Here is a 21,764-nt window from a genome sequence, read left to right on the forward strand (position 1 = left end):
TCCCTCTCTCTGTATGTATGATCATTTTTTCTTCTCTCTTTTCCTTCTCACTGGCCACCAAAGAATTTAAAGAGTTCAGAGAGTTTCTCACTGGTCACAGGGAGTGCCAGCCCCAGTGAAATTCCTGCTGAGTGATCAATCACCAACTCCACACTTGGCCTTCCTAGGTTTACCCTGTGGTGTCAAAGTTGGCCTTCAACATTCTGATGAGAATAAAATACAAACTTCTTGCGATGCTTCACCCTGGGTATTTGTAATACGCTCCCCCCACCCCACCCTTTCCCCACCTCTCTTGCTATCTTTGCCCATGCTCTCAGCAGGTGAGCTGCCTTGCACCCCCCTGTGCCCAGGGCTACCTCCATCTTGCCTCAGGGCCTTTGTGTTTGCTGTTCTTTCTGCTTGGGATGCTCTCCCATATCCTAGACTCAAAATCCCAGTTTTCTAAGAAACGTTTAGTTACTGATTGTCAGGTCGAGTGTAAATGACACCTGTACAAAGACTCCTGACAAGACGACTCCATTTATTGCTTCCTTCATAGACTGACATATATTTTAATGTACTTATGTGAATCAAGGTAAGTTTTTTTCCCCTGTTTTTCTTTTCCTGTTCTGTTCTGTTCTGTTCATTCTGTTCTGTTTTGTTTTCTCTTTAGCTATCTTTCTTGTTTCCTGTTCTAATCCTGGCATAGGGCAAGTATTCACTAAGCCTCTCTAATGAATCCCAGTGGGTGTATTCACCTGACCATACATAAAACCTTTTCTTTTATTCTTTCTCCTTGACACTTCCACGGGTTTGAATCAAGACCTAGACCTACTTGGATTTCTCCACTAATTACAGAGATTTATAGGAGAAAATCGTGTGCAATCAAGTCCCTCTAGGACAGCATCACAATAGAAACTGTGCCACCAACCACTCCTTAGAGTGGAAGTCTAGACACAGGTAGAAGGCAGGTGAATCCAGGAGCCTCCCACGGGCTGGAAAACTGCTGTGCTGGGAAGCAGAAGGCACAAGAGTATGCTAGAGAGCTGTGTTTTACATGGGACCGACAGGAGATGGCACTGTTCATCACAATGGGGCTGAAAAATCAATCATTTGCCAGACAACCTTTATGGAGTCTCCGCTCCATGGCAAGGTCAGAGCTAGGCAGAGGGAACAGAGAAGAATGGGGTTCTCTGACTTGCCTTTAAGGACCTCACAGACATTCATAGCATCACATCTTACTAAAATTGTCCACAAAGTTTTGGGGGAACAATATGCATCGAGGCTTTTAATGTGTTTGTCTTCTTCCCGTCCCATCCCAGGCACAAATGGCTTACTTTTCTTTCTTTAATCCGGTCATGTTTTGCCACAGGCCCGGGAAGTTTTCAAACTGGTAAGTATATATGAAGATGAGCACCAACATGGTATAAATGACCACCGACATCCAGAAGTACTTCAGGATCTTCCTCCACCACTCATAGTGCACCTGGGAGGCCGCCATTGAAGAACACAGGCAATGAAAAGGGGAAAAATGGTTGCAAAAAGAAAAAAAGTGGCTTGTATAGACATATGGCTTAATTAAGCAAGTTATTGAATACATACACACACACACACACACACACACACACACACACACACACTTTGAAGCAAAGCCTATTTTAGTTTTAGGCTTCTAAGGTTCTTTGTGCAGTTTACTTGTGACAATGCGCCACCATGTTTTTTTTTTTTTTCTGCTTACAGAAAGCTGCAATTTTCAGTTTTCAAAACTGTAAAATTCAATATTGTATTCAGTGAACAAAACTAAAATGTTTACTAGAGGGCTTCTCTCGTACCTTAGAGATACTTGAGAGTTCATCAATTCTCACAGAAAACATTTTCAAACTCCCGTTTTCATAAATAATGGGCTTTTACTACTGTCACAGCTTTGGGTACCCTAGAGGATGCTTAAAAGAATATTCTACTGTTGCTCCAGTCTGTATTGCTGGACTGCTGTCTAACATCAGTTCAAACTGAGTTCGTGGAGAGCCTAACTCATTTTAATATGATGAGTTTATGGTACCAAAGCCCTCACTGTATCACACATGCACACATATGCACAGGCACATGCATGCACACACACAGTACTTGCTCACTTACTCACATTCACAAATGGACAGTTTTCTGATCTCAAAGCCTGCAATATAAGCAAACTAGAGAATCCTCAAGTACATGAGAATATCCACACATTGCTCTTAAATCATGAAATGTTAAAAATACGATCTAATGTCAAAAATTATTTGTCAAATCAAGACATATTGAAAACATATGAAGTGCATAAGATATACTTGAGAGTTGATGAGTAACATCTAATGTGAAACTCTATAGCCTCAAAGGCTGTTTTAACTGGAGAAAAGTCTGTTGAGATGTATAGACTTTAGTAATGGTGTGTGATTTTCTTTACAAATAAGTTTATTAATATTATTGTTTTAACTAACAGCTGTAGAATAAAAGATTGATATAGTTAGTTACCTAGAAAGTTATTTTAAGTATATTGCTATGGGAGAAGGACTATAAAAATTGAGTAAATGGAAATTTTAAAATGAGGGAGAGAGAGAGAGAGAGAGAGAGAGAGAGAGAGAGAGCACATTGATTCTTGTCTTGGGATTCTGAGTGACATCAATCGCTTTCTAGATATGCTCATCTCTATGGAGAGACCTCTGCTCTACTCCTGAGTCAGGTGTGAGAACTAGAAACTTGTGTGTTTACTGACCTGGTACAAGGCCACGCAGAACAGGAACAGCACCATGTAGATGATTTTGTACATGACGATTTTCCCCTCAAAGCTGACAAAAAAGAACATGCCCCCGCAGACGTAGATCCAATACTTGATGAAGAGAGCCACCACCAGATTACCCAGCACCTTCATGATGTCCTGGTCATCATCTTCCTCCACTTCCTCTTCCTCTTCCTTCTTTACCTCATGCCTTTCTTCCTTTATCTCCTCTTCCTCTTCTTCTTCCTTCTCTGTGGGCTCTCCTTCCACTTGTACATCTTGGAGCTCCTCATCTTCTAAACAGAAGGCCATGTTATTATTCCTGGCTACGGCCATGCTTTGGCTGCAGGTGACTTATGTGGACGTGGAAGAATATGTCTTCCGAGCTATTGCGTGCTTTTTACATGGTTCTCAAAAGTAAGGCAGTGCTGGCAACTGAATGGTGGTCTTTATAACTTTCATAAAGTGGGGTTCATAAGGAATATTTTATGCTAATATCTCTGCAGCACATTTTAGATTTTCAGGATTGAGGGTCAGACAGTATAAATATAAATGTGTAACAATAGTCAAAACCAATCTATGATGTCATTTCTGATTCTAATTGTTTCATGGCTCTAGACAACTCAAGCAGTATAATAACGAGACCAATGCTAGCAGTCTTGGCCCAAAGCACCCTGTGGTTTAAAATATGATAATATTCAGGGTATTGTATTGCTAAGGTTACTTGTGCTGTTTTTCCGAAGCTATCTAAATTTGAATCATTTCCTCAAGAAACCAATGGATTCCCAGAGGGAGGGGAGTAAACCTGAAGTGGGGCTTCAACTATTTATGCTAAACAAACCATTCTTTGCTAAAACTGAATAGTAAACCAGTGTGCTGACTAGACAGACATTCAGGCGCACGTAGCCAAGATTTAAATCTTACAAACTATGGCTGCTGAAACAAGAACCAATGGTTAGGCTTAATAAGAACTACACAACAGTAGCAGATGTGTGCAGGGCTTCTCATCATTTACTGCATTAGGGTTGCCATGGCAGCTTCTCCACACTGGCACTATCCGTTCCATGGGGTGCTACTTCTTTTTAAAAAATGACTAGTGATTTTTTTTCTAATTATTTGTGTATGTGACAGAGACAGGAGGGCATATGTGCATGAATGTAGATCCTAGCAGAGGTCAGAAGAGGCCAGGAGATCCCATGGGCCTGGAGAGACAGACAGTTCTGAGCTGCCTACCATGGGTGCTGGGAACTGAACTCAGGTCCTCTCTCTCTCCATCAGCACTAGGCACTCTTAACCACTGAGCCATTTTTCAGGTCCCTGATCTTAAGTTCTTTAATACCATCTAATCCATTCTATAAACGACACTTACTCATCTGCTTAGGGAGTTTGAGAGCTAGTTTTCATTTATCTCTACAGAAAGACAAAAGCTAAAGATATGTTAATAATTCACTGCTCCTCCCTCATTCCCTCTCTCCCTCTTCCCTTCTCTCCCTTCTCTCCCTCTTCTTCTTTTTTTCTCCTTTTTAAAAAAAAACCAAGAATGTAAATTTAAGGGATTTGAGTTAATTTATTGGCTCCAATTCTCACAAGAAGTATGTCTTCAGAGAAAATTTCTCTGACATTTAGTGTTGTCCTCCATTGGGAATAACATTTCTGAAAGTTAAAACAACACATTAAAAAAAATAATACTCCCCACAGGCACACACAAATACTCTAAAGGTTACCTTCTATCTGTAGAGGCAAGATAGGCATCAGATCTTCTGGAGCAGGAGGTACAGACAGGTTACAACTCCATGTTGTGAACCACCACATGGTACTGGGAATCAAATCTATATTCCCTGGAGCAGCAGCCAGTGCTCTTAACTATGAAGCCATCACTCCTGTCCCACACTTACCCTTTTCTTCAAGTTCTTGACTTCCAATTTTGACTTCAGAAAGAAGCGCTTCCTTTTCCCTCAGGGCCTTCTGCTCTGTGAGATGCTGCCTCAGGAGCAGCCAGAACGTGATGGTGAAGAGAATCTGGAAGTAGAGTGAGGTGGGGCTCATCAACCATTTGAGGTCTTTCTACTCCATAGTTGTGAAGGCACATAGTTGTGAGGGCATCGGCCTACTTATGTAACAACCCCTTATATCACCCATATGCATCTGCATCACCCATATGCTATGATCATGTGTCTCCTGGGAAGTGTCTACTTCGTTGGTTTCCGTCTACTTTCCGGGCAACAAATCATTACCACAATCTATTTTGTCCTATTTTCTTTGCTCCCCACAAAGCAGCATGGTTTCTGTCACCCCTTTCTTTCACATATTTGTTCTTGCCAGTGATTGATTTACTTACTGTCTGTACTTATATACATCCTGTGGACATTGTAAGTAGAGAGAGTTACATAATACCTGTCTTTTTGTGAATGACATTTACTTACCATGATATTTTTAAGGCTTAGTAACCTTATAATATGTATACAGCACTTCATTCTTTTTTTTTATTTTTTTATTTTTTTTTTGCTTTTTTACTAGGGAACAGTATTTCATTTTATAAAGATGCAAGAAGGTGCTTATGTACTCTTCAGTTGAGAGCATTTGAGTTTCCAACTTGTCTACAATGGATAACATGGCTATGAACAGTTGTCTAAGTGTTCCCATGTCTTCATGTTTCCATGTGTCCTGGATAGTTATCTAAACTCACACCTGGCACTGCTCATCATGTGCTGGGTGTTTAACTGTTGGAGGAACTGACAAATATTCATTTTCTAAAGTTGATGCACCAATTCTCACCCCCATGACAGTGTCAGTGTGTGACAGTCTCAGTGTCTACACATCTCAGTAACATTTGTCTGTCTTGGGTGATTCTGAACTTAGTGGATGCGGCATGATATGTTCTGGTTCAGCAAAGGTTTTCACTAATCATTTGCCAAAGAAACGAAAGCCAATTTTAAAGCTAAGGGTGGCTTGGTTTCTCCTTGTGTTTTCACTTGTCACACAGTCATCTCTGCCAGCGATCATTTGCCTTCATCCAAAATCAGTACCAGTGAATCCTGGTTAACATGCAGAGGTGAACAAAGTCAAGAACAGGAGAACTGGTACATTGAAAACTGGGCATTAAAATTTTGTAAGTCTCTACCAAATGAACTGTAGTAAAACTGAGAAGAAGACCTGTTTTGTTAACATGTAGTGAGAGGTTAAGAATAACTAGGAGCATATGATCTTTCAAAGACCAAGGACCTCTCCAGGGGAGGGTATAGGGGACTTTCGGGATAACATTTGAAATGTAAATGAAGAAAATATCTAATAAAAAAAAGAATAACTAGGAGCATATGGGGTCCTTCCTGAAGGAAAGAATTTGAGAGTGGCTGGGAACAAGGGCCAGACTTGGACAATACGGCAAAAGGACTTCAGTCCTGCTGCTCTGAGGCGGTATAGCTCTCTGAGGTCAAAGGTCACATTCTTTTCTTTCTCCTTTTGTGTCATGCTAACTCACAGGTATTTTCTAGATGGTAGCATCTATCTATCTATCTATCTATCTATCTATCTATCTATCTATCTATCATCTATCTATCTATCTATCATCTATCTATCTATCTATCTATCTATCTATCTATCTATCTATCTATCCATCTATCTGTTCACTTGCTTAGTTATTTAGCAGACCTGGTGATTGACCCCAAGGCTGGGTATACTCTCTACCCCTGAGCTAAACTCAACCCTCCAACTTTTAATTTGGAGACAAGGTCTCACCGAGGAGATCACAGTGACTTTGAAGTCATTCTGTAGCCCCAACTTTGAACTTGAGATCCTTGTGCCTCAGTCTCCTGAACTGGTGTGATTCCCTGATCTGTGCCACCTGACTTGGTAGCTGTGTGTTCTCATGAATATCATTACATTGGAGATCTTGTGAGTCCATAGTTATTATCTAAGTGGACGTCCTGGTCTCCAATAATGTTTTTCAAAACAGTCAAGAGTTTATTTCTAAAATAACATATTTTTCCAAGAACAAATAATTTTAGACTAGACAGAATTTAATCCTACAAATGAGCTGACTTTTTTTTTTTCTGTATCTCTCAAGGGCTCTGGGTCAAGCTACAGTGGTCTAACTCAGCTGAAGAGGTGGAGTTTGAATTCCTCCTACATGAGAATATTGGAGAGTTGTATCCTCTGATAGCAGCAACCGGTGAGTGACAGCACCTTGAGGAGTTTTCATCAGGAGGCACATCTGGGCAGATGAGCCGGGGTGGGGCAGGCCTTCCAGCTGCTCTAATGAATGAGATTGGCAAAGTCTGTCATATAAAGGATGAATGACATTCATCTTTTCATACTGATTCAAGATGCCTGTTCTGTGTACCCATCTGCTGCTTAGCCTACTCACAAAGTAAATGCCCCAGGTACACCAGTCATCAGAACTGGGGCTGCTTGGACACAGGTCAAAGTGGCTGTTTCACATTATACGATTTTGATTTTCTGGTGATATTTAGTTTCCTGTATGTCTAGTGAAGAAAAAAAAATTAAAAGTTCATCCAATGTTGATTTTTTTAAATTGCCTTAATGTCATCAACATGTATGGAGCACATGCTTGGATTTTGTGTATAAAATAGTAAGTTGTAATGTTTAACCTTCTGAAAGAAAAACCATTAAACTGGCTCAAGGAGATAAATAGACCATGAAATGGCTGCAAATTCTTCACAACAGAAGGAATAAAAAGCAAGGGTCACAATTTCTGCTGATAAAAATTGCTTTTCTAACATAAAGTATTATCCACGGTAAATTATTCACTGTGATAGCATGTGCAAAGAAGCTGATTTTTACAGTTAACCTGCCCCAAAACTCTCCAATTGCTCTGAGTGTTCTATGTTGCATTTTCTGTTTTACATTGCACAATCCTATTTATTCATCTAATTACTGATTCAGGAGTAGTACTGACTGAAGTAGTACAATTGATGCTGTGGAGAACTTATTAACAAACCTACTTAGAAACTCTTGTAACATAGACTACATCTAATTACTATTGCTACATTTAACTTACAATAATTTTTTCTATAATTTTCTTTCGTAGAAATACTGTCCTTTCTAAGTCAAAACTAAAAGCAGGATGGCATACATGTGATCGATGCCAGACTTGATGGGCTGTTGATCCCAGCTACCTGGGGGGGGGGGCTAAAGGAGGACTGCAAATTCCAGTCCTGCTTGGACTCCAGAGTGAGTTCAGCCCTAACTTGGCAATGGTAGGACCCAGTCACAAAATAAAAGGCAAAACAAGAGACAGAGATGTAGCACAATATGAGATCTTTGGGGGTCATTCCCCGGCTCTGGATAAAAGGAGAGGTGTCTGAATGATGTAATCTATCTCCACGTCAGATATTTTCATTCTTAAAGTCATTTAGAGGTGGCTTTCATAAAAACCTGCCTGCTAGGATATGGCCATTATTGCATCTCTTTCTTTCGGGATTCCCCATCCGTTTACCTTTGAAGCAAGTTCTCCTGGCTCTTTCTTTTCTAGAAACCCAGGGACCTTCTTAATCTCGGGGAGCTCAAAGCTCCATATGTACTGCAGCACCAGCAGCAGATTCGCATAGACGACCATGAAAGGAGAACTGATCATGGCATACTTCCTCCTGTTGCGAATCATCCAGAGGGTGCAGGACCAGATCAACAGCACGAAAGTCAGCCAGCTGTGGTAGGTGATGCTCCATGCCTGTGGAGCCATGGGGACAAAGGACAGCAGCTGTCAGTACAAAGGACAGTGGAGTTCAGTGTCATCTGCACAGAAAAGGCCTTTAGACAAAGAAACTTGCAGGTAGATGACTGAGAGCTTTCCAGCCTGCTGTGAGAGGGAAGGAAGGAGGGGAATGGAAATAGCTGAGCATGATATTGGCTCTGTGCTTCCTTTAGGGGAGAGTCAAAGGCCTTTTACTCCCAATGCTATTCTACAGTATTAAAGCAGATTTATTTTCTCTCAGTATTCGGAGTCTGTGGTTAGTTATGGTCATGATGATTGTGGGAACGTTGAGAACGAAAGGTTGAGATTAAGCATTCATTACCAGGCAGACAGACATGATAGAAATTCCATGAGAAGAAACATGCACGCGAGGCATCTAAACACTGAATAATGAGGACAAGTTAACAAAGGCTAGTCTTTTGGTAGCTTCTAGAAGGACACACTAGCGCTTAGCCCTCTCAGACAAAGCATTTGCCTTGTTGCTTAGTTCTTAGATAGAGACTAGACTTAGAGACTTAGAAGTGTTTTGTCAACGACAGCTGGCAGAGCAATCTGCCAATCAGGCTCATGGGTAACATCAACTCCAGGAAACTTTGCTATCCGATCCTCACCTCTCATCCTGTGGTCCCTTGTGAACAGGCCCTTTGATATCTGTTTCGGATACGGATGAAGCTAACTGACGTCAAGCCCATTCCCAAACTGCAGTCTCAACCCTGGCTGAGAGGCTTGGACTCTGGACCTCCAGTGCCCTGGAAGGTGATGCAAGTACTAACCATCATGGCGATGAGGGCACAGATGTAACTCTGCTTCATGATGAACTGGAACACGGCGACCATGGCGTGCATTCTCACACTCCTTTTCTCCTCCTGGCTCCCTTCCCCTTCGGAGTCTTCTCTCTTGTCCTCTTCTTCCTCTTTCTTTTCTAGAGAGGCAAACACTTTATATGACTATGGATGGATGTAGTTGACCTCTGTCACTATAGCAACTCCCATAGGACATCACATGTGTGATTTTGGCAGTCTTCTGGTATACAAAGTGGCTCCAACTAGTGCAGCCTCCAGCACTCAGACAGAAGCACTAAGTTCTGACTGGTGGGAATAATGGTCCAGGCATGCTGTAAAGAAAAACTCCACTGCGGAGAGTGGTTTTCTCTGTTATTTCCATTCCCTGGTGTTCATGACTTTGTTTGTTTTCCCCCTTGAATAGAACACTCTTAAACAGATGGGCTGTCAGTTCTCAGATTCAGGGTTTGGGGGTGGTTTTTGTTTTTGCCTTCTTTTTTTTTTTTTTTTTTTTTTTTTGTTGCTGAGGAATGGGACCCAGGGCTCAATGCTTGCTAGGAAACAACTATCCCTGAGCTACATTCCCAGCCCAGATTCAGTTTGAAAGGAATGTGGCTTTCACCTCAGGCATCTTCTCTTAGCAAACCACCATCCGGCTTTTAGAGAGGAGGCAGCTACCATGCTGTAACTCTTTAATGGAGAGACTGAGGTAGCCCAGAGATGATGTGTCAGGCTGGCAGTCAGTTGGTGGGAGTCTCTGGTCAGCTAGCAGCTCCACAGTGGGATTAAAAGAAGATTCTAGCCCAGGTAAGCTTCCAGAGCAGATGGTAGGCTTAGCTATAATAATGACCAGAACCTGACTGGATTTCAAGTCAGAGATGCTGTCCTTAGATACGTGATACGTGTCCTTAGATACCCAGATACGTGACCCAGAGAGACTAAGTAGTACCAAATATTAATCTATGTCAGTAAAATGTGGTCCCTTTGACTTTTTTGCTTAAATTAACTGTAATTCATATAAATAAGGAATAATAGAATTAGCATCATGTGAGAAAGAACAGACCACTTATAGATCAGTGATTACACAGTTTCTTTTGCATGGGCTGCTATCAGGCTTTTTGGTCAGAAGTCCAGTGTCTCTAATTTCTCTAACATTACAGTTGGATGAGCCTAGGGTTTGTGGTAAAATTCACTCCCAGCAATGAAAAGAATAAATCAAATGAACCTAAGAATTACCATTATGGTAAGCTCTTGGTATGGTGTGTGTGTGTGTGTGTGTGTGTGTGTGTGCGTGTGTGTGTGGTATAGACAAAGGTTATTTCTCCAGCTGGACCATCACAGGCCTAGTTCTCATTGCTGGCTCCTCCCCTCTGTGGCTCCTCCCCTCTGTGGTCCTTCCTGGTGTTTGCCATATGCTCCTGGAACCTGAGTTTGTATTCCCTGGGAGACTTTGGCCCTGATCAGGTTTCTCCCTTACTAAATGGTTTTGATTTAAAGTTTCTTGTGTACATCCTAGAGCTATTCTGCTGCCCAGGTACTGGCATATAGAGGGACACTTATCTGGGTGACCAAGGAGAGTGTTTGTGGCCATCAAGCAGTGAGCTCAGCGGGGTCTTCTATAACTGGCCTCTTAACACTGCTCTAATGGGTGATTAGAGCATCTCTGCACTCTCACTGTGCAGGCAACCTCTGTCCCCTTTCCTTTGGACCCCACCTTTAAACTCTCTGCTGCTAGGTACTGTGCCAATTTTCTGAGCATTCTCTCTTTTATGACATGGCTCCCATCACAAGTGGTGGGTGAAATCACTCCAGTCTTCTCTATTTGACTTAAAGTCATCTTCTTTTAAATTTGTTCTTAAAATATTATCCAGAAAAACTATTGACCTTCAAATTAACTAACAGATGACTCAGTATGTGGATGAATAGGGAGGTAGATACACACACACACACACACACACACACACACACACACACACACACAAGTTTAATGCTGTAAAAAGCTAACATGTTGCCAGCTGAAGTTACTCATGCTTGTAATCCCAGCATTTGGCAGGCACAGGCAATAGAATTACTGTAAGTCTGAGGTCAGCCTGGTCTACATCCAGGCCAGGCAGGGCTACACAGCAAGAACCTATGTCCTGAAAGGTAGCGTACTCAGATACTTTCTTCTTATGCTTTTATTTTTCAACCTTTGTCCCCCTCCTGCCACTGGCATGTACCAGAGCCAAATGTGAATAAAACCATGCTGATGTGTATTAGAAATAAAGCTCTAAGGAAATCGATTTAATTTTTTGGCAACATTTCTGTCTTAAAACAGAGGCTGTTTGAGAGTAAAGAACCAAATTATACACGGAGCAATAGGAAGTGGCGCCAATTTTATGAATGAAAGAGAAGGAACACACACCTGAGCGAATCTGCTCACTTCACTGTGGGGCTGTGATGGTGTGTATATACTTGGCCCAGAGAGTGGCACTATTAGAAGGTGTGGCCCTGCTGGAGTAGGTGTGTCACTGTGGATGTGGGCTTCAAGATCCTCATTCTAGCTGCCTGGATGTCAGTATTCTGCTAGCAGCCTTCAGATAAAGCCATAGAACTTTCTGCTCAGCCTGCACCTTGCCTGCCTGGATGTTGTCATGCTCCTGCCTTGATAATATTGGACTGAATCTCTGAACCTATAAGCCAACCCCAATTATTTTTATGAGAGTTGTCTTGGTCATGGTGTCTGTTCATAGCAGTAAAGCCCTAAGACAGGGGCATTACCTGAGGACTCCTCCGAAGGCTCCCACCGGTACTGGGGAGTGGTGTACAGGTCTGTCTTGGCGGGGCCATTCTCTATGGGCAGGCTTGGGTGGATGGTGTGGTAGTCCACAGGGTTGCCATTCACGGTCACCAGCAGGCCCTGTCAGGGAGCAGGAAGGGGGACAGAAGTGATTGCAGTCTGGCCTCTCTGTAAGCATACCTCTTCCCTCCCAAGCTCCATGCATCACACAGGATGAAAAGCTGATTAGAGGCTGAACCATTTACTAAATCTCCAAATATTTTTATCAAGATGGATCCTATAAGCTTTCTCCAAATTTGATCTCCACAGACTAGTGACAGTAAAACCTTTCTGAACTCCTGCTACAAACCATGCGACAGACTCTGTCTTAGCCCTTCCTGATCACAGTCCTCTCTCTCTACTGCATTCCTTCCAGCCATCTGGCTATATATACTGGTCTTCCATACCTTCCCTGGGCATCCACCCTGCTCTTTTTCCAGACACCACTCAATTTGCACAGGGCTAAGAAAATACTCTGCAGGTCTTAGGTGAGACGTCCCAACTGCAGGGCTGCAGGACATTAAGTGCAAATAGCTGGGTCTTCCTTTCCTCCCACCTCTCCGACATTATGGGTTCAAGGTAAGCATAGACATATATACAATCTCCCAGGTACATAATAATTAGCACAACTACAGATGAACATGTTTTAAAGACAGATCAACAGAGCTGGTGATAATAACTTGGTCAGTAAGGTACTTGCTTTTTAAGAACCAAGAACGGGAACCTGAATTTGATTTCTGCAATGTATGCAAAGAAAGCCAGCCATGGTGGTATCATGGGGCTTGTAGTCTCAGAGCTCAGGCGACAGAGACAGGCTCATTAGTGAGCTAGCGTAGACTAAAAAGTTCCAGGCTAGTAAGAGACAATGTTTAAAAAAAAAACAAAAAAACAAAACAGTGGGGACAGTTCCTGGGGGAGCAGCACCCAGAGTTGACTTCTTGCCTACACCCCCACCCCTACCCACCCCCATCCCCACCCACCCACACACACCAATGCTCCAAACACAGGGCTTTTCTAAAGTATAAATGTGTTATGTATATTATATTCCATCTCATACTTTAGACAGATTTTTAGAACAGTAAAGCCAATAAAATTTCTGCAAAAAAAAAAAAAAGAGAATTGAAAAATGTACAGGGGCTTTACAGATAACTCAAATATACTCAAAGGATGTAAGTCTGCTTGTTACTTTGAAGTCACTTACATAAGCATAAATGACAATTCTAAGGGTATACTAACATCAGATGGTTTGTAGTCATCTTGGGTCATGGATAAAAGCTGCAAAAAGCAAGGCAGGAGAGCATGTTAATCGATGAGCTGGAAGCAGTTTGAGGTACATCTGCATCTGTACACGCTTCTCTATGAAAACCCAGCCTCCACCTAGCTGCATGCTAGCATGTTAGAAGCGCCATGCAGAACACAGCAGACCATTGTCATGAACACCACCGTCCTTCCATTCATCAAAGCCATTTCCCAACTCGGATGTGCAAGGATACAAACAAATAAGCCAGTCACAAGCCATGAGATTATAAACACGTTTGCGGACACAGTGAGCTCCGCCCTTCGGTGACTTTAGGACACTGTGCTTCTCCTCAGGACTTTGCCAGACTTTGTATATGCCATGCCATTTAGATGCCCTGTCCTGTTGTGCAGAATATTCATGGGGAACATAGTTCGAAGAGCATAGTTAAGAAAACTAACAGCGTCATGTGCTGTTTGATGACGAGGCACATCTGAGGACAACTTCGTTAGGCAATCTCACTTTTGTGTAATCCGATAAATACACTAAGCTCAAAGGTACAAGCTGCTCCACTCTCAGGGTGTAGGAGTGGTAATCAATGCCCTACATACAAACTTCACAGCACGCTACTGCACTGAAGACTACCCTACCCAGGGGAAACACAATATGTATACACCTAAAAACAGAAAAGGTGCTGCAAAACTATGGTGTAAGGGACACTTGCTATGAACAGAGCGTGGCGGAGCAGAGATAGTCGTGAGGGAGTCAGCAAGGCGCATCAGTGGATGTGACATCCAGGCATGTGATGGCACCTGAGGTGGAGTCTACACACTTTGCTTATTTAGGATGCACTAGGGAGATTGCAACAGTGTGACCTTAATATACGGACCATGTTTTCTGCTGTGTTATGCTATGTCACAGGTTGTAAGAATTTCTGAGGTTCCCTTGTAGTCTTAGGGAACCAATGCCCAGTGTGTGGACCATTGTCATGTTGTGTTTGGCTCCTGTTCATCCTGGTTCATCAAGAACGTCCTCGAGAGAAACTGGCTTTGATGGTGAAGGTGGTGGTTGTACAGTGGTGGTGTGGTGGAAGTGGTGGTGATGCTGGTGGTATGGAGATGGTGGTACAGTTGTGGTAGTGTTAAGTTATTGCTGTTGTTGTTGTTGTGTCTGCAATTATTATGTGTGGGGTCCCGGCTTTGCTTTGCACGTGGACACCCTGGCTTCTTAGCCATTAGGCAAGAATCTCCAAGATCTCAATTGTAATTGTAACCTTTTTTTTTTTTTTTTTTTTCTGACAGGGTCTTGGAGGCCTGAGAGCTCCCTGGGACTTAATTTGCACATGGTTGAACTATCTATACTGTCACTATAGTTGGTGAAATGGGCACAATAACATCTATTGGGACAAGGGAAACCCCCTCAGGTATCTCGGACATGATGATGATCTCATGGCGCACCATATGTGCTGTAAGGCATTTCACCTATCCTATGATGCACCCCACCTGCCCCACGGTTCTGTCCTCCCTCACAGTAGCGCCCCACCCCCCTCAGCACAAGACAGGACACTGAGACAAGGACTATGTTGTTTTGAAGAAACTCGTCTGCCATTGAATGTATCAGGGTCTCCCTCTCGATTCTCTAAAACACTGGATGTGACTTTCTGGCTCCATCCAGGAAAAAAAAAAACAAAAACAAAAACAAAACCCCAAAAAACATTTGTCTCAGTGTCTTTGCAAACAGGTTCTTAAGTCCATATAGCACCAGCCAGAATGAATTCAAGCTGACTGGCAATAGTGATCTATTACATACTAACTTACATGAGCCAACACTTTCCCTGCCAGAGTCTAAGAAACCAAGAGGCCCATATCCACATGCAGGCAGAAATTGGATCTTCTCCAGTCAGTTACAGAGTTACCACTGTGAGGCATGGAGTCACTCAATACACTGAAAGACTCGGCTGCTGTGTAGTCTACCTTGAAACTATGCTCTCTTGGTGCCAACAGTTTATTTATTGATTTTTGTCTTAAATATTTTAATTTAAAAAAAATCAGGATTTTTTTTTGGTATTCAAGTCAAAGTGATTAATATAAAAATTGTTCTCTTCTGGGGTCTTGTGGGAGCAGTTACTTCCTTTAAAAGCCCCAGTTTGGCTGTGACAGAGGGTTCTGGAAATAGCCACCTAAAGCAAATTATTTCTATAAGTCAGAAGCAATGTGTTCAGACCACTGGTATTAAACCTCACATTCAATAACACAATACAGACATGAGAAACTGAATGGGGATACAAGCATTCTTTTTCTGTGCCTTACTTTTCTCTCATCTGTTGGGTACTGGGTTGCATACCACAGGCTCCGTCTCCTCTCTGCTGTGTTCTGATTGGAGCTGCAATCCAGGGCACCCTCATCTTCCTTCGCCATCTCCTCTTGCACCTGAAACACAGAATCATGGGAGCAGCTATGCTCCCCAAAGCAGATCCGCAAACCATTGCACTTGGTCTCAGCTGTTCAAAGTTAGGGTATGACCTAGATGGGACTTGATCAATACTCTCCTAAAATTACTCAACACTGTCATGTACGTCAGATAAAGACCACTATGGAATGTTGTCTGATTCTGTTAAAGCTCCCCATGTCACAGATGTTAAGCATCCATGGCTTCTCCATGTGTATTCTTAACTGCACCAGAAAATAGCAATGTAACTGGTTCACAGGGCAAGCATTTTTTTGGTTTTTGGGTTTTTTTTTTTTTTTTTTTTTGTTGTTTTTGACACAGGGTTTCTCTGTGTAGCCCTGGCTGTCCTGGAACTCACTTTGTAGACCAGAATGGCCTTGAACTCAGAAATCTGCCTGCCTCTGCCTCCTGAGTGCTGGGATTAAAGGTGTGTACCACCACGCAAAGCTAAGCATTTCTAAAAGAGTATTCAGTTCATAGTCTAAGCCTCTCAATGGTGAATATTTCATTAAAACTTTTTGGTTTTTTTTTTTAATGCCAGCATCTTCCTACATAGCCCAGGCAGGCCTAAAACTCACAATTCTCCTGACTCAGCCCCCAGAGTGCCAAAGTTCAAGATCACAAACATGTCTCACCATACACAGCAAGGTGATATTTAGTAAAAAGCAATTTATCTGGAGCTCTCAGACAGTAATAAGGCACAGAAACCATGGAGTACACTCAGATGTCTTTCCAACAGAGGTGTTCCCATAAAAAGGGAATTAACATAGACAGTGTGGATTTGGGCTCACTGCCCAATCTTGGCTCCAGTGTGCAGCAGAGCACCCCAGGGAAACACCCTACCTCCCAGAGGCCAGGTAGAAGCCACATACACATAGTCCCAACTTACTATGAGTCAACATAGCTACTCTTCGCTTCTCAATGATTGGAAGTGATGAGCATTCAGTAGAAACGTTACTTGAACTCACAATAACCTGCTGTTATAGGTGAACACTCCCGCAAATGTTCTCTTTTTAACAGTCAATGTACTATAAGTGGCACATGATAAGTGGCCCTATTATAAAGTAGCCTTTGCAATATATGACTTTGGCAATTGCAGGCTGAGTATGTTTAAAGGAGGTTATGAGGGGTTATGGTTGCCAGCAGGTCAGGAGCATTATAAATGCATTCTTGATGAAAGAGTATGTTCAAGTGATGCTGGGCTCACTGGGGAGTAACCCTGTTGTGTGATGAGGTGTTTAACCAATTTATCTGGAGCTGTCATACAGTAATGAGGCCCAGAATCCATGGAGTGGGCTCAGATGTTTGCCCAACATCCCTCTGGTATTTAACTTTTGATACAATCTCCTCCTCCTTTTCCTAACCCCTCCCCCGGGCCTTTGTACATCCTTGATAGACTTTCACCTCCGCACTCACACCTGATGGCTGGCATTCTTCAAGGAGTATGCCAGAGCTTCTGAAACTGTGGTGTGAACAGCCTCTCGTCTTCCCACATTGCCTCAGTAATACATTTTTCTGCTCCCACCTATTTAAACTGCAGGTTGAAATGTCCCATTTGTCCCTACAGGAACTAGCTTGAATCCTATTGTTGCCTGCAAAGCCTATAGCTCAGATTGCCTTCCCAGCTGTCTCTATCTCCCCAGCTCCAGAGACACTCCATGACGCTATCACTAATGCTAGAGTGTTACACAAGCCTGAAGAAATCACAGAGCAGTCTCAATGCTGCTATATTACCTGGATGTCTACATGGGATGCCACAGTGAAAGCTAAGCACACTTAATAATTGAAGGTCTTAATTTCAGTAATGTATATGCACACATACGTGTGTGTGTGTGTGTGTGTGTGTGTGTGTGTAGGAAGCTAACATAATACAAATCTTACAAATCTTAAAGTATTTTATTAGTGTGGCCAATTTTTAAAAGGAATTGGAGAAAGGTGTAATGTAAGATTTGTTCCTTCTGACTTCATGGATCTAATTTGTTACTTTGTATCCACCAATTGGGTCCCAATAGGAAGACACCCATGCAAAGGGAACTAATGAGGATGAGATCTGAGACCCTAGTCTTAGTTACTTAGTTACCCTCCATGTGTCACATGAGGACAGAGTGACATACAGGAAGGAGATAGATTCTCTTTGCTTTCTGCAGGTGGCAGTTCTGCCAGAGATGAAGGAGTCACGTGTCTTATCTGGTTTCATTGACACTGTTTAATTTGTATTGCATTTACTCTGGGGGGTGGGGGTGGGGGAGCTGTTTTTTTGTTTGTTTGTTTATTTGTCTGTTGATTGGTTTTCCTTGTAGATGTATAGCTTGAATGAGTATGGACCTTGTCTAGTGTTATTTTACTTCATACTGGACCCCCAAGTTAGTATGTTAACTCTTGGCCTTCAAGATGTGTCTCCTTAAATTGGTAACATGTGGTTCTAGTACATTCAGTGAGAAAGAAAGCAGAAAAGAGAAAAGAGAAAACTGTTCCCAGGCCCCAAAGCTAGCAGCAATTCTAATGAGGTTGCATCTTGGGCTGGGTTCAGCAGGCATGAACAGCGCCCCCTGCAGATAGAAATGAGAAAGGCACCTCTTATGTATATCAACCCTCCCACCCCCCTCGAAACATTGCCCATCCATGTAGGAGACAGAGTGGACAGAAGACTGAGAAAAATTGGGAAACACACAAGCATTGGTCTTCCTGTTCAAAGTGCCATGGCCTTGTTGGTATTCCTATGGGAATGTGCTAGTGTCCCATGTGCTTGAGTGGAATGTCCCAGTCCTCACGCCTCACAGTGGAAGCCATGGGCCCCAGTGGGAGTTGAACCTTTATGATGGTGTCTATTCTCAGGGTTGTATGGTCTCTAAGACTAACTTTGCTATCAAAGATGGGCTTGAATCCAACCTGAACCATTCAATAAGTGTGTGATGCCGGAACACGTATCTCTTATGCTTCATTTCCCTCACCTATGAGACAGGCACAGTATTCATTTTTTAGTTATTTAATGGGTGGAAAGAAGGATACACAAAAATAGCCAGCATGCTGCCTGTTGGCTTGGTGAGTGCCAGATAAAACCTCATCTTCCTTTGTTATTACCACTGCCACTTGAAGCAGCTGACATTCACTCAGTACTTGTAGAATTATACCAACGTGGGTAAAACACTACCATTTTGCTGAAACCATGTCTCCCAGAGACTCTAGGTACTTTGAAGATAAGCTCAGGAAATATTTCCAGATCCTTACAAGAGGCTCTTGTAGCCAGATGCGAATCAGCGTGGCCAGCGTGTAGTACATCACCAGCAGGAGAATGGGGTTGGCATGGTGATACCAGGACAGGTCTGGGTTTACTATGATCTTCCAGGTGCTGGAGCAGTCTGTCTGGATAACGGACTTGATCCCAAACAACCTATTCAAAAACAAAGAAACATGGATAGCTGCAGTGGACTGTGGCAGGCTAAGGCATCTGAGACTAGGTACACAGCTACACAATTGCATAAGATATACTGAGACATACAATATACATGAACAGGACTGTGTACAGGACCAAACGACTCTTAGGATTTTGCCAGGTTGAGCAACTGGGCTGGGAAGAGGGTCAGTCATGATAAAGAGACATCAAAGTCTCCATCTTAATACTTGATATTACCAAGTCTCCACGACTCATTCTATCTCCTTCGTTTGTTCAAGGCTTCCCGTATCTCCAAAATATTTTCCTTCTGTTCCACAACAATTTTATATGTATCACAATGTGAATTTTTATTTCTGTTACTTCATTGGCTTGTTTCTCCCCCTGTTAAATTTTAAGTTCTTCTGAACAGGAAATGTATCTATTCATCCCACCTTCTGGACATGCCTAGCATAGAAAAGAGGTTATGTGCAAGCAGCATGTTTGATTGGATCAAGCACACCAGGAATCAGGTATTCACAGTTAGGGAGAAGTAGGGACTAAAGGGTGGTAACATTCCTGCTAAGAAAGAAAGAAGGGGAGCTGGAGAGATGGCTCAGTGAGCTGACTGCTCTTTCAGAGAATCTGGGTTCAATTCCTAGCACCCACATGGAGCTTATAACTGTCTGTAACTCCTGCTCCAGGGGATTCACCTCTTCTGGTGTCCATGGGCATTGCATGCCTGTGGTGCAAAAACATCCATACAAACAAAACCTCAAAAAGGGTGGGGAGAAGAATGGAGAGAGGGTGAGAAGGAGGAAGAAGTTTTCAGGACTGAAAATATAATTCCTGAGAAATGCTTCTGTTGCTTAGAGCTTTTAGCCACAGGATCTCCGTATTGATTCAAAATGTAGAGTGCACTAAGTCCTCACACACCTTTTAGAAATTTATATTTTAGTTGGAAATCAGCCCTATCAAAATCATGGAACTATTGAAATGCCAAATATGCGACAATATGCAAGTGAGGCCAGCTAAATGAGAAAATATTTCATTTCAGGTCAGACTTGGCAAAAATTCCAGTATTATGGGAGCAAATATTGCACTTGGTCAGAGATCTACAGCTCAGACGAAAGCTAAATATTACATAGTAGAATTTCTGTGAAATTTATCTCTGTCAAATTTCATTTATGGGTAATTTGAGTTTTTCAAAGCTTGGCAATTAATGACTTACTTTGAGAGAGGCCTCTACAATGCTTGTTAAAATTAGAAATGGTTTATTTTAAAAGCTAATTTCTACCATGTATCCTGAATGTTCCTGATTACATAATGGGGAAGTGTGTAAAATATAATTTGCTCAGAAACGTTGAAAGTGTGACATATTAAGGAATCCATTTGCCACGCAGTGCTCTTTTAAAACAATGCTAACAGATGACGAAGCTTTGCCACATGGGTGAACTTCATCTTTCTATTGTGTGTGCTGATTCTTTGTAAACATCTGTCTATTTTATGTGTAAGGTGCTTCACCTGTATGCACGTCTGATACCAAGGAAGGACAAAACAGGATTTTTGATCCCCTGTGATTGAAGTTACAGACAGCTGTGAGGTGTATGAGCGCTTGGTATCAACATGAGGTCCTCTGCAAGAGCAGCCAATGTGCTCAACCACTGAGCTGTCCCCCAGCCCCCTGATCTGACTGTTTCTAACAGAAATCACTTTCCAGCTTCCTTTCTTTGCTTCCCTTCCTCCTCCTCCTCCTCCCTCTCCTCCTCCTCCTCCTCCCCCTCTTCCTCCTCCTCCTCCTTCTCTTGCCCCTCCTTTTCCTTTTCCTTCTTTTTTTCAAATAGGTTTCATTATATAGCCTTGGATTGCCTGGAACTCCCCACATAGACTGAAGGCACAGAATCTTTTTTTTTTGAAAGATGTATTTATTTTATTTATATGAGTACACTGTAGCTGTCAGACACAGCAGAAGAGGACATTGGATCCCATTACAGATGGTTGTGAGTCACCATGTGGTTGCTGAGAATTGAACTCAGGACCTCTGGAAGAGCAGTCAGTGCTCTTAACCGCTGAGCCATCTCTCCAGCCCCAAGACACAGAATCTTGAAGACACAGAATCCACCTGCCTCGGCCTCCCACATGCAACACCTTCCCAGAGTATCTCCTTTCTTGTGAATTAGCATCCTCCATCCAGGTGTGAGATCGTCAAACATCACACTTTCCTCTCTTACAAAACCACCAGGTGCTGTGTTTTCTATAACAATGAGGGGCAGTGTAAGTGCATTGTTGAACTTGGATTTAAAAAAAAAAAGCAAAAAGGAAACTCAAACAAAACACCCATGGAAGGAGTTACAGAAACAACGTTTGGAGCTGAGACAAAAGGATGGACCATCTAGAGACTGCCTTATCCAGGGATCCATCCCATAATCAGCCTCCAAACGATGACACCATTGCATACACTAGCAAGCCTTTGCTGAAAGGACCCTGATATATAGCTGTCTCTTGTGAGACTAGGCCGGGGCCTAGCAAACACAGAAGTGGATGCTCACAGTCAGCTATTGGATGGATCACANGACCCCCAAATGGAGGAGCTAGAGAAAGTACCCAAGGAGCTAAAGGGATCTGCAACCCTATAGGTGGAACAACAATATGAACTAACCAGTACCCC

The 21,764-nt window shown here is 42.6% G+C and overlaps 1 protein-coding gene across 2 annotated transcripts in view; it reads right to left on the reverse strand.

Annotated features, from left to right (window-relative positions):
- The window catches only part of Piezo2 (piezo type mechanosensitive ion channel component 2), a 357,120-nt gene that overhangs the window by 88,700 nt on the left and 246,656 nt on the right, over positions 1-21,764 (reverse strand). The window contains exons 8-16 of one of the 2 annotated variants that reach the window (XM_021150566.2): positions 18,955-19,117; positions 15,588-15,707; positions 13,278-13,316; positions 11,984-12,122; positions 9,215-9,363; positions 8,187-8,417; positions 4,627-4,750; positions 2,729-3,024; positions 1,317-1,465 (exon numbers count right to left, since the gene is read on the reverse strand). In XM_021150566.2, coding sequence (XP_021006225.1) covers positions 1,317-1,465; positions 2,729-3,024; positions 4,627-4,750; positions 8,187-8,417; positions 9,215-9,363; positions 11,984-12,122; positions 13,278-13,316; positions 15,588-15,707; positions 18,955-19,117 — 1,410 coding nt within the window. Of the gene's footprint in view, positions 1-1,316; positions 1,466-2,728; positions 3,028-4,626; positions 4,751-8,186; positions 8,418-9,214; positions 9,364-11,983; positions 12,123-13,277; positions 13,317-15,587; positions 15,708-18,954; positions 19,118-21,764 lie in introns of both variants that reach the window. The other variant, XM_029472160.1, reaches the window with a different exon arrangement.

The sequence above is a fragment of the Mus caroli genome, chromosome 18 (genome assembly GCF_900094665.2).
Source record: "Mus caroli chromosome 18, CAROLI_EIJ_v1.1, whole genome shotgun sequence".
Classification (NCBI taxonomy): Eukaryota; Metazoa; Chordata; class Mammalia; order Rodentia; family Muridae; genus Mus; species Mus caroli.